This window comes from Anomaloglossus baeobatrachus, chromosome 1 (assembly GCF_048569485.1).
Source record: "Anomaloglossus baeobatrachus isolate aAnoBae1 chromosome 1, aAnoBae1.hap1, whole genome shotgun sequence".
NCBI classification, from domain to species: domain Eukaryota; kingdom Metazoa; phylum Chordata; class Amphibia; order Anura; family Aromobatidae; genus Anomaloglossus; species Anomaloglossus baeobatrachus.
This window is the reverse complement of record NC_134353.1, coordinates 819,194,475-819,207,275: the sequence shown is the minus strand read 5'-3', so window position 1 is coordinate 819,207,275 and position 12,801 is coordinate 819,194,475. Positions and strand designations below refer to the sequence as shown.

Below are 12,801 nucleotides of genomic sequence, written 5' to 3'. Positions count from 1 at the left end.
CTATATTACATCAGACACGTGTTTCTCATCACAAAACTTTCTCAAGGTGTTTTGGCCTAACATTACATAGCCTTGATCTGGTACCAGGAGGAAATATAGATCAGGAATAAGAGAGTAAAGGTTTTTTTCACGAATGTGAAGCAGTCACCAGATTTGTCACACAACAGACACCAACAGAAGTGATCTGATTGAATTTGTAACTCTCAGAGTGTGTACAATCAATGAGAACAAATTCTGAGTGGTCTTAGGTCCAGGAATTCCTCCACCTTATTGGAGACACCACTGGGAATTGAGTCACCATTATTTGAAATATTAATCAGCATCTTCATTCCATAATAATGACACACTCTGCTATTACCTATTAAATAGGGAGTAAACTACTGAGTCACACACGTCTCAAACAATTACTGACACTTTTATAGTAAAATGCATTAAATGTCTCGCATGTCAGCTGCATTTTCTGGCTAAGGGATTAATTATGTAAAAGCCTATGAATGGTGTGAAGTATTAGTAAGATACATCTATTTTTCCTTATACAGATTTTTTTGTACATTTTTTACAAATCAAAATTTAATTTCCATACAATTAAAATTTGGAAAATTTCTGTTGAAAATGTATTATTGGCCATAAAAGAAAATGTATGGAAATGTTTGACTCCTGAAGAAGCCACGTGTATTGTGGTGTACACATGGGGTCATACAGCGCCCCTAATTCTTTTTGGTCCTATGTGGTATTTTATTCTATTACTCAGTGCTGTATTTGATATCATTACTGTTTATGGGATGTTATTAGCTACAATATATAGATATGCATTGTTACACTATTGTACGGGATATAGATTTTGTATTGGGCAGGGAGGTTATATGGAATTGGAGGGTTGTTCTGGCCATTATCATGGTTAGTCAGATTCATATCTGTATATAGCAGCACATTGGTGCTTTAAGTATTTTTAACCATTTGTGTTCTTCAAGTTTGAGCCTTCATAAAATTGTATTTTTCATGATGTGTACAAACATTATTTGTACTGTTTTTTTAGAGTCAATATAACCGCAAGCATAATCTGTCAATGAGATTAATAGGGTGAGGACATGTCCTGGGTTTTACAAAATCACAATGCCGCCAGATCCAGCCATATCTGCCATTGTTCTGGTCTACCGTGCTCATGTCTACACATCATGAGCTGTAATTAACATTGTCCTAAATGCAAGTTTTTGATGGGGTCTTGGGGGACACTTGAGAGAAATGTTTGAATAACCAGGTCTCCTTTATATAGGTCACACCAATTATAGGTTCCATTTCAAATCCACTGAATGTGCAAGAGATATTGACGAATTCTCAGCGCGTGCACAGAAAACATAAAGGGCAACGCTTACTGGAAGGCTTCTGGACATCTGGATATTTGACAACTCTTCTAGGAGTCTGGGAACTTCCAAGACTCAGAGTTGGCTTATTGGTTACTTTGAAGTGAAACATTTATGTACAAAAGTCAGATAAAAGTAGTGCTCACCGACCCAATACAACTGGGGTTTATACGTAAAATAATTAGCAAGAAGGCCTAAAATCTGTTCTATACACACTTATGGACCAAGTCTATTTAATATATCACTTTTAGTGATGAGTGAGTGTGCTCGGGCCTACTCGGTACTCGATCAAGCATTAGGGTGCTCGGACAAGTATTGTGGATGCTTGGATGTTTGTCTGTGAAACAATGAGCACAATGTCCAGGAGGCTTGCTTCAGTGCATGATAGGAGCAGGCACCCACAGAGAGCCAGCTGCAGTCTCAGAAAGGCTCTCCTAGGGGGTAAAACAATATTCTCAGACATAGTAAAACCCCCGAAAAAACCCTTCCCTCCCCCAGAATTGCTCTGTTTATTGCTGGCTGGCTGTGGCCTGAACAAGTCAATCATTGACTTTCTATAAGGCTCGTTAGTCACAACGAGCTCGTCCGAGTGTCTGACCAACTCAAATCAAATAAAGAGCATTTTAGTGCTTGCCCATCACTAATCACTTTCTAAGGCCTCTTTCACACGTTCGTGCAAAACACACGTTATGCACGGACCGTGGTGTGGGTGCGTTCAGTGTGTGCTATCTCTGATTGCACACGGACAGCAGGAACTTCCATACTCACCTGTCCCCGATGCTGATGTTTCTGGGTCCGCTGTGCAGTGAATATGCATGAGCATAATGAGCAGGCCCGGAAGCAAGTGACAGCAGGGCTGGAGAAAATAATTTTATTTCAAAGACACATGTTTTCTCCGGTATGTGTCACACGGATCACATCAGTGTGCGGTCCGTGCTGCCAGAGAAAAATTGACTTGTATCCATGCAGAATACATGGACATGTGTGTGTGCCACACAGACACACGTCTGTGAGAAAACAAGGATGTGTGGGCAGACTCATTGATTTTAATGGGTCGGTGTATGTCTGGGTCTCCAGTACATATGAAAACGGCCGTCATAAGTACCGGAATCAGACGTACGAAGGGGGCCTAAAACAGTGTCATTGCAGCATAGCTTTTAAAATGGTGGACTGGCTTCATAAAGATCCCACTGCCTCTATTTTGGTACATTGTTCTGCCATTATGTTACATTATTAAAGAATAACTAAGCCTAAGGAGAAAGGCTATGGATCACCACAATTGTGCCAAGAACCCCACATGTGCTGGCCAGGAGACTGTATACAGTGGCTCGTTCTTTACAATCTTCATGTGCCAGGCACAGGAGTCGCATCACACGCAGAATGTCAGTGAACTAGTTTGTCTGCTTACTAGGGAAGTAGGTTTAAGGCTTGCACTGAAACTCAGCATGTAGCTATATTTACATACGCACCTGGTATTTTCTCACATGTAAGTCATCTCTGGATGTGAAGCACATCTAATTACAGCCTAGGTTTAATTCTAATTTCCTGGGCGGCTCCTGAGGTCCACTCCCTATGACAGGCAGCATTAAGTTCATGCACCAAAAGGAGGAAAGTGTTTTGTCCCTTATTTATCAAATAGTGGACAACAGTGAAGATGGTAATGTTAAGATGTGTGCATGTCTTTTCAGGCGTATTAAACAAAAAATCTTCCTGAAAATGTGCTCATAAAGAACGAACAGAATGAACACATGCACTGCAATGTCGAAATGACTTCTTTTTCAGTTTCCTTTTACCATTGCTCACTTTGGAGGTCGTGAAGAGTTTACAAGTGACCGGACGATTCCTCAGGTGGCCAAACTCCACCAAAAAAAAAAAAGACACCACAGGAAAAAAAAACACTGATGTTTTTCACTTGTTTTCTGAGGTATGCCAAAGTCAAAAAAGTCATGTGGTTGTACCCTCAGAGCAAAATTGCAGTTTATAATTGTACACTTTAAGCCTATTTTGAGATAGGGTCAAGTAATTTGCTGGCAGCTTTTATAGAAAAAGTAGATATGGTGTAGAGAGAAGAAAGGGGTGCAGGAAGAAGGGAGTATAGAACTCAATCTAGAAAGGAACAACTCCTTTTGGATATGCCATTCTCTCGATAGCCTCCATAGCAAAATAGGAAATTGGTAAAGCCCTTTGGCTACAGCTAAACGGTGACTTTGGTCATGCTACACCAAGTCTGAGAACAGAGCACATAAACCCTTCCACCCATAAAAGTGGCCACTTACTATCCAGCAACAATTTTGCAGCCAAGTAATAAGCAAGTGGCAGCCACATTGTGGTCTGATGACAAACTCACATGAAACCTGACCCAGTCTAATGTTTTTTGATGAGCCATGTCAGGCACGTCATGTCATGCTGCAGTGGAATCCAAGCCAGATCTTCACATCCCCATGACGACATTACTGGGGTTAACCATGAGCAAAATTAAAAGTCTGTCCTCAGGATAGGTTATTTGGGCCCCCACCTATTGGCAGCATAAAAGGATTATTGTGCTCATAATGCAGCTTTTCCAATTGGACAAACTGGCCTCTATATGTAAATGAAACTGCAGAGTGTTGTGCAGGTTTGCAGATATCAAAGGTTAGGCCTCCGATGATCAAGCATTCAATGTTGTGCTCCTGGAGAACAAAATACATCGTTATGTGCAAAATAATAGTTCATCACTAATGTGTTTACTGTTTTTGCCAGAAAAGATCATAGAACATGGGAAAGAATTAATGACTAGGTGTAAAGGCCACTTCACACAACAAGATCGCTAATGACATTGTTGCTACATCACAGTTTGTGACGAAACGACTTTACCAGCAATCTGGTTATATTTGACACGAACCAACGATCCACCCCCTGCTGTGAGATAGTTGGTCGTTGCTGAAAGTCCTGGGCCATTTTTGGCTCGGAGTCCTGCTGGGCAGGATGGATCTGTATGTTTGACACCTACCAACGATCTCGTTAACGACCTAGATGAGAACTTAAAGTGTGACAAGTAGGCATGTAGTTGCGTCACCTTTTCTGCACCCCCTCTGCATCAATTGGTTGGCGCTGAGAACAGTACAGTGTTCTGATTCGGTATCGCTTCCTTTTTGAGCCTTGCTTTGAGGATATAACCTGCAACTACACCCGGATTCATTCGTACTTTGTTCCCGATTGCTTGCTTTTCGTATCGAAGCTGAAGTCGCAGGTTCTATCCTCAAAGCAAGGCTCAGAAAGGGACAAAAAGGATGAAGCAATACAAAGTTGCCTTCTAGGCCGGCCACCTAATCAGAACGCAGTATTGGCCACCAATCGGAGCGGAGGGGTGTGGAAAAGGCGACGCATATGCACGCCTACGTGGCTTACAGGGTCAAACACTACGCCCCTATTCTAGGTCAGATTTGTTACATAGCTGCTGTGACAAGGTCCCAACGACATAGTTATACAGGTCGCTGCATCGTTACTAAAGTAGTTGGGAAAATGACTGACATCTCACCAACGATTTAACAACGATCCGGAAACTGACGTAGTAACGATCTCATTAACGATCTCTGTGTGACTGGACCTTAAGAGTAATGGGCAACTAACAGAATGAGTCATGACATGCAAGCTACTAATGGGGTGTAACTGACCCATTTAATGAAAGGGGGAGCACTAATCAATAGCAGTGCAGAGTTCAATAAATGACTAGTGATGAGCGAGCAATACCATGCTCCGTACTCTTAAGCAGACAGACGGTTTTGACTCTAGTACAAAGTATAATAAAAGTCGATGCGGAACTCAAGCATTTTTACGGAAGATCCCCTGGAAAAATGCTTTGAGTTCCCCCTTGACTTCCATTATACTTGGTACTAGAATTGAGCCCGTCCGAGCATCAAACTGCTCGTTATGAGTAAAGAGCATGGTAGTGCTCACTCATCACTATTAGTGAGGTCCTTAATTCTGAAGAAACAGGTGTCAATTATGGGCCTTATTTAACAGAGGGCAGCAAATGTTGTACCTGCTGGTTTTAGTCTTTGCATGAGTAAAATGATCTGTTCCAGACATTGTACCAAAAGATAAACTTTGATCTAGAAGTGGATTGGCGAGGAGAAAAAAAAAAGTGCAGAAAATTGGCTGCTCAACTAAAATGGATTTCCAATGCTTTAATAAGGCAAACAGACACGTAGTAGGAAAAGAGATACTGCCATCCGCATAGATCATAGAACAAGAATGGCAAAGAAGCATGCAGAGATCAAAGAAGATCTTCAGTTACCGGTCAGTGCTGCAAGCATCAAAAGATACCTACATGAACCCAAATAATTTGCAAGAAACCCTTGTAAAGTACCATAGCTAAAAAACAAACAAATGTGTTGGGAAGGTTTGTTTGCCAAAGAACACAGAAATGATGAAACATTCTATGGACAGACAAAAGAAAGATTGTTCTTATTGGGTCTATAGACGGCAGAATTTTTATGAGATGACCCATAAACGTTGCAGTCAAGCCATTTACACTATGAAGACTGTAAAACATGGAGGTTCAATAACATTTTGGGGATGTTTCTCATTCTGGAGTGTTGGGCCAATTTATCGCATACCAGGCACCATGGACCCGTATGTATATGTCAAAATACTGGAAGATGTCATGTTGCCTTATCCTCAATAAATGACTTTGAAATATTTGTTTCAGGGGGAACAATGACCCACAAACACCAGCAAGCGGGCAACATCCTAGTTCCAGAACACCACTTATGAAATCGCCACCCAATCCCTAGACCTCAATCCAATTGAGTATTCGTGGAATGAGAAAACAAAGAGCAGTTTTTGATACAAAACCTAAAAATGGACCCCCCCCAAAAAAAAACAAAAAAAAAAAAAACCCAAACTGTGTAATGTAGTCCAGTCAGCTTGGGCTGGAATATCCATTTGCAAGTGTATGTTAGTTGACTCCATGTCACACAGATGTAAGCTTGGGGCAAAGCAGGTATGGTCAGCGGTGGTGTGTGGTGAATCCCATCATATCTTCCCCAGTGGAAGCAATGCATATGCACCCAGCCACTCATTAGGCCCTGGACAGGTTTACAAGGGAACACTTAGAAACATAAGATGCATGTATCATAACCACCATTAACTATCACCATTCACTTTCTCCCCTCATGCATAGACCCTTTGAGGTCACCATTTTCTTCCTTTAATCATTTTTGGAAGGTACTAACCATGGAATTGTTGAACAGCTTCTAGACGTATCATTTTGTAAATGTTTTGACCTAGTTTTTCAGCTATCACAATATAGACCTTGTAAGAGTTGCTCAGCTATTTGTTGCCCATTTTGTCAGTTTTTAAAGCTTGTTGGAAGCCGACTGATCACTTGCTGCTTGACCTATTCCACCCCATGACGAGGACCATGATGAAAAGATAGGTGAAGTAAAGAAGACCTCTTGTTTTTGCTCTCACTGAAAAAAAGACACTCACTCAGTTTTATGATGCTCAAAGTTAACATTTTATTAAACAACTGATTTTCTTTCAACACAATGGGGTAACATTGGCTCAAAAATTAGCTAAAAATTCCCCAAATCCATTTTACCATTGAGATTTTAATACAGCATTGTCTGGAACATTTCAAAAAGTTATTTTTTGTGCAGGGTCAACAGCCATGGTAAACTTCAGTTACTCTAATGTATTGTTTAACGCATAGTGTCACTTAGAGTAGCTCTTCAGAGACAAGCATAAGGATGTACATTTGGGAAAATATTAGGTGTCCAACAAAAGAGCCTAAGGAATCCTTCATACAATGGAATTAGTTCTCAAAACTCTTCTCAGGCTGTGTTTAAATGGGGCAGGGGTGTAGAGAATTGATTCCTGTGAATGCAATCACCTGGTTGAACCTCTGCTTTGGCAAGGCAGCTCTTGGAACGGAATGCGAAGCTTGACATACATGTGATACATTTTTGCCCGTGAATGGCATGTCATTCCTGTTGGGAGGCATGGAAGGTCTCTCAAACAATTACCTTTCTATAGAGGCAATTGTGTTCATTCCACATTGTTGCTACACGGGGCAAATAGTCAAATGCAAGACAATACTATCAAATCAGTTGCATGTTTGAAGGCTCTTCACATTCAAACTGAACAAAAGGGAACAATCGGATTTGTATCCTTCCAGAATTACACATTCCCCTCATACAATAAAGAAAAACAAAAACGTAAAATGAAAGTGACAATGATTTACAAAACACAAAAAGGCAAGTACCCTCTATGGCAAGGTAGTACATAGAAACAAGTGAGATCTAACAGTAAACAGTTCAACTAGAACGATTGAGACTGCAGAGAAGAATATTTTCCCAATTCATAACTTCACATTTTCCAGTGGCAATGAGTTGCAAGTATACATTAAACTGAACCACAAAAAGTCAATCTGGTCGGGCCTCACACAACATAACTGAATTAACCCATGCATGACAGACCTTGATCTACCTGAAGACCCTAAGACAACCCTAGACAGACATGAAATCTTCCAATTTTGTTATAAGTCACTTAAGATATCAATACTGAAAGGTCTTAAGAGGATTGTTTGTTCAAAACAGGAATGTGAGATAAAGTATATTACTGTAGAAAAAAGCAGCAAAAGTTTTCTTGGTTTAAGACTGACAGTAGCTCTTATGTGACATGTTGCCTGATGTAGAAGACTTGTTCTCCACCGCATTGCCCGTCTGACATAGCAGTTTGGGGCATACTAGTTAATGGTGCTGCAATTTCAAGGTTTTTGATATTTTTTCTTCATGAACTTGTACACATCACAAAACCACCAGCCGGACGTTAAGATTATATTTTCCTAGGATTGGGAAACATTGAAAGTGACTAATGTCGGCTGTTTTAAGGAAAAGTCCTAGGGCAAAACAACTTAAGATTTTGCCAGCTGTACTCATCGTATTTGGTATAGTCTTCAAATGAAGACAAGTTAGACCAGAATGACTCCATTCAGCTGCTAGTTGCAATATGTCTACAGGTTCTACATCAGGCAAAAGTTAGAAGTAAAGTTTGCACATTGCAGACAGAAGACGGAGAGGCCTAAAGCATTAAATCTAATGCAAGTATGGGACGGCAGACTGCAGAAAACATTCAGAAATGGAAGCCACCAGATTGCTCTAGACAATAGCTCCCTCAGCGTTTTCATACACGACCTCCCCCAGTTTGTGGATTAGACCAATATGTAATCACAGGAACGCAGAATCCATTCCCTTACAACTATTTTAAGCATTCAGACTATGCTTCATGTAATATTGTTCCCACCCACAAAAGTACTTGTCATATTGAAGGCAGCTATAATTTAAGGTCAATGTAGGGATTCGCTTTAATGCAAATATATGTATACTAATTGAAGGTTTTAATTCGGAAATGTGTTTAAGGATTGATACATTGCCTTGTAAACCAGAAAGTCTGAGCCAAAAAAAAAAAAAAAAAAATTGTGGGATTGGGCTGATATAAAAGCTGTGCATACAGCCAACTCAACATCTACAGGACATTCATGGAGGGACTTGGTACTTTCCCATAAAGAATTTAGATGGCTTTAATTTGTAGAATGTGACTTAGCAGAAAACACCTTGCACTTAAGGTAGATAAGGTTATGTCCAAAATGTGCTTTTAGATGTTGAGTGATGACGACAGTCATTGTATTTGTACATTTGTATATAAAACACACACACTGCTTCCCAACCAGCTCTCAAGGCGCAAAACTTGGAACGGACATGCTGAATTTCAACATGACTGATCTTCTTACGAAGGGAGATAAAGTGCAGAAAGAAGTGCAACGCCCTCACCCATTTATGGGGAGGTCTGAGAGCTGTTGGCTGAAGACACTAAACTGCTATCCTGTGTGCATGGACAGCTTAAAGGGTTGTTCCCAAAATCACATGCTATCCCCTCCCTATCCATGGGATATCCTGCAGATCACAAGAGGGTCCCAGTGGTTTGATCAGCAAGTTTATTTATAGATATGGGCTCGGCAGTAGAGGGTCGAGCATGTGGGTCAGAGATGTGCATGCTCAACCCTCAATCTTATTCATTTTTCATTATCAATGGGATTGCCAGAGAAGGCTGCGTGACTACATTTCTGGCAGTACCTTTTACAAGGAATGGAGCGGAGATCAAGTATGTGCATCTTACCACCACTGAAGACCGGACTGCAGAGCCCTTATCTCTGGAACGACAGGGGCCCCAGAGAGAACAGAATATGTGATCACATGGATAGGAGGTAAAGGGTTATTCTCTAAATCATAAGTCATGAAGTGATAGGTGTAAGAATTATTTTTTGTCACAGGATTTTGCAAACTGTTCCATCCTTCTCCCACAACTGAATAATGGCTTATAAAGGGGACACTCACCCCTTTCTTAAAATGCGGCATAAATATAAACTCTGAAATGTAGACAGGATTTTTAAAAGCTTTTACTTCTGGATTAGAAATGCAAGAAATGTTATTAACCCCCCTCCCTCCCATAAACGTGTTTCTGACCTTGAGAGCTGCACAATGCCGTCTTGTGTGCCGCCCGAACCACACTGCTGGCACGCAAGACACGTGACAAGTAACCATCACATGAGCCTTAATGCGGGATTCCTTAACTGCACAAACCTTCTGGTTTACAGAGACAAGAGCAAGCACATTTGATGCCGGAGGCAATGTTTATTACAGATTCTGACAAGTTGTTTTTTTGGCAAATATTCCAATAATCACATCCGTAAACATTATGCGTCCCTTTTTCATTGGCAGCACTTATGAGAGGGGAAGAAAAAAAAAATTGGATTTTGGTTTACCCAGAATGCAAAGAAAATCGAAATAAAGTGTTCCCACATGGAAAAAAAAAAATTATATAGTTTTAAGTAAAGTAAACTGATACATTGCATGAAATGCAACTTTGTGCTGTCTGATGATCACAGTATATCTTATAGTTAAATATATCTGTACTTTAGTTAAGCTCCTGGTTCGCAGGAGGAAAAAGAAATCTTTAAATATACATGTAGGTAAATAGCTTCTTTGCATAATCTTTTTTTCTCAAAAATACTTTATATCCGTATATAAATAAGTTACCTACATGGTTACATTTCTTAATGTGTCACCCAAAAAGGTTTGACAAGAAGTAAACCTCCCCCTCTCTACAGAAGGGGCCCCGCTTGGTTTAATACCACCTCCCTCATTTACCCTCCCTTCACTCCTTGATTTCGATAATGCTGACAAATTCTTGAAAATGGAAATGCGAACGTTTTCCACAATACAAGTAGCAAAGTCATAGGAAAATCCCCATACAATAACACTCGTCAGTTGTTTAAAACCTGAGCGTTTGGCCTATTACATAGCAGCTTTGTGATTTCATCATGCATGCTCACACCCATGCAATCCTTGCACACGTACAAGCACACTCCTAGACGCTGATAGGCCACAGTGTGCTTCCCGTTGCTTTAATAAGAGGGGAAGCGGTGTAGCTAATACTTAACTACACTACATAGAAACAGGCAAACACCTTAAGGCATCCACTGAAGTGGGGGCTATGATTTCAAAGTTTAGGTTAAGGACAGATGTATTTCTTTTTTTTTTTCATATAACTATTCTGTCTCTTAACTCTTAATATTTGTATTTTGCTTTTGTTTTTTTGTGTTTTTTTCTTTTTTAAATACATTTTTTGTGCAATTTTTTTTTAACCTTCAACCATTAAAGTCAAAGAGTTTGCATTTAAGAAAGGTCAGAAGACAGACATTTATCCAAAAAGCACATTATGCTACATAAAAACTTAGAATGCGCAGTTCATCGAGTATAGTCACTGGGGTGGTGCCAGTGCCTATACAGATTCCCACAGATAAATGACAGTCCAAAAAGGATGAGGCAGGAGAAAGCAGCTTTTAAATAAGCGGGATAAAAAGGTAAGTTGGGCACCAGGAGGAGGGAAGGAGAAAAAAAAAAAAATAAAAATAAAATACTCAGTCTTGCTAATACTGAAACTTCTGAAAAAAAGTTTCTTTGCTTTATCCTAGCGTAACACATGTGGAATTTTAAATAAATAACGTTAAGTATTCACATCTTGTCTAGGCAGAGCTTTAGTGCCAGGACTCTGCCCGTCGTTGGTCAAATTCTCCTATTAGTCTTTTGATGTGGGCAAGCTTGCTGTGCAGGTATTCACATCTATATTTTTCTTCATAATAGTTCGGTCTTGCCTGTAAAAAGAAGAGAATAGGTTTTAGCTTCAAATTAACGTTTCCCCAGGTGCAAAATGGGAAAGTCACATTCAGGGGTTAGCTGTCGGCTGAATGCAGGCTCGGCGTTATCTCTATAGAGGTCAGCTGAGCATTTTTATGTTGGCAATGGGGAAAGGCGAGACCATTTGTAGACTAGTCTGGCAACATCTAGTCTTTAAAATCGGGCATTAAAAGGAACCTGTCAGGTGCAATATGCAACCAGAACCACGAGCAGCTCTGGGTGCATATTGCTAATCCCTGCCTAACTGTGCCTGTATCTAGTAGCATACATAGAGATCTTTAAAAAAGTATTTCTAAAGATCCTTAATTATATTCCAATGAGGCCAGGGACTAGTCGCAGGAGCATTAGTTCCCTTGGCTAGTTGGCCCCCTTAGCATGTTGACTCTCCCCTGTGTGTATGCCAACATGCTAATGAATGCGCAGCATCAGAGGCATGGTCGATCTCACCTCTGCTGCCACCGTTGATTTTCGGTTCAGGGTGCATGATCAAAACGTCCCCGGACTTCCGGTCATGCGCAACCAGTTTGAAGCCAAGACGCGTACACCCAGCTTCATAGTGTGCATGACCGAAATTCCGGGTTCTGATCATGCACACAGCCAAAATCCAGCGTCTGGCGCGGTGGCAGCATAAAGTGGCGATATCGACCATGCCTCCAATGCTGCGCATTCATTAGCATGTTAGCATATAACCACGCCGCTGTGGGTGTGCTAAGTGGGGCGACCAGTCAAGGGAAGTAATACCCTTGTGGCTGACTAGTTGCTGACCTCATTAACATTATAAAAGATCTTTAAAAATCCTTTTCTAAGGATCGCTTTATGGCAGGGATTAGCCATATGCACCCAGAAATGCTTGTGGTTCTAGGTGCATATTACACCTGACAGGTTCCCTTTAATATTTTACTTGCCCCTGTTATCAACCCAGTCATGTGTCAGGAGGACCCCATCTTTATACTGTGATCTCTTGATTTCGAAATGTGTATTAAGGCTCTTAGTGACTACAAAAAGGATGAAAGGACTCATCTAAATTATTAGGTTTAGTGGAAGCACAACCAAATCAACCAAAGCTAAATAACTTCCTAATATTCTATCGGTCTGGTGCTCGGATCTAGTGGCCAACGGTCTAGTCCAGTGCATCTCACACTGCAGTTGTTCTGTCCTCGACCAGTGTATTGTGATTGGGCTACTTGCCTTAGTCGTGT

The 12,801-nt window shown here is 40.7% G+C and overlaps 1 protein-coding gene across 1 annotated transcript in view; it reads right to left on the bottom strand.

Moving 5' to 3' along the window:
* Positions 1 to 6,848: 6,848 nt before the first annotated feature.
* Positions 6,849 to 12,801, bottom strand: part of ELL2 (elongation factor for RNA polymerase II 2) — a 60,980-nt gene continuing 55,027 nt past the window's right edge. Inside the window, exon 12 of the mRNA XM_075325080.1 lies at positions 6,849 to 11,559. Within this exon, the coding sequence (XP_075181195.1) occupies positions 11,443 to 11,559 (117 nt within the window). The 3' untranslated portion in view covers positions 6,849 to 11,442. The remainder of the gene's footprint in view (positions 11,560 to 12,801) is intronic.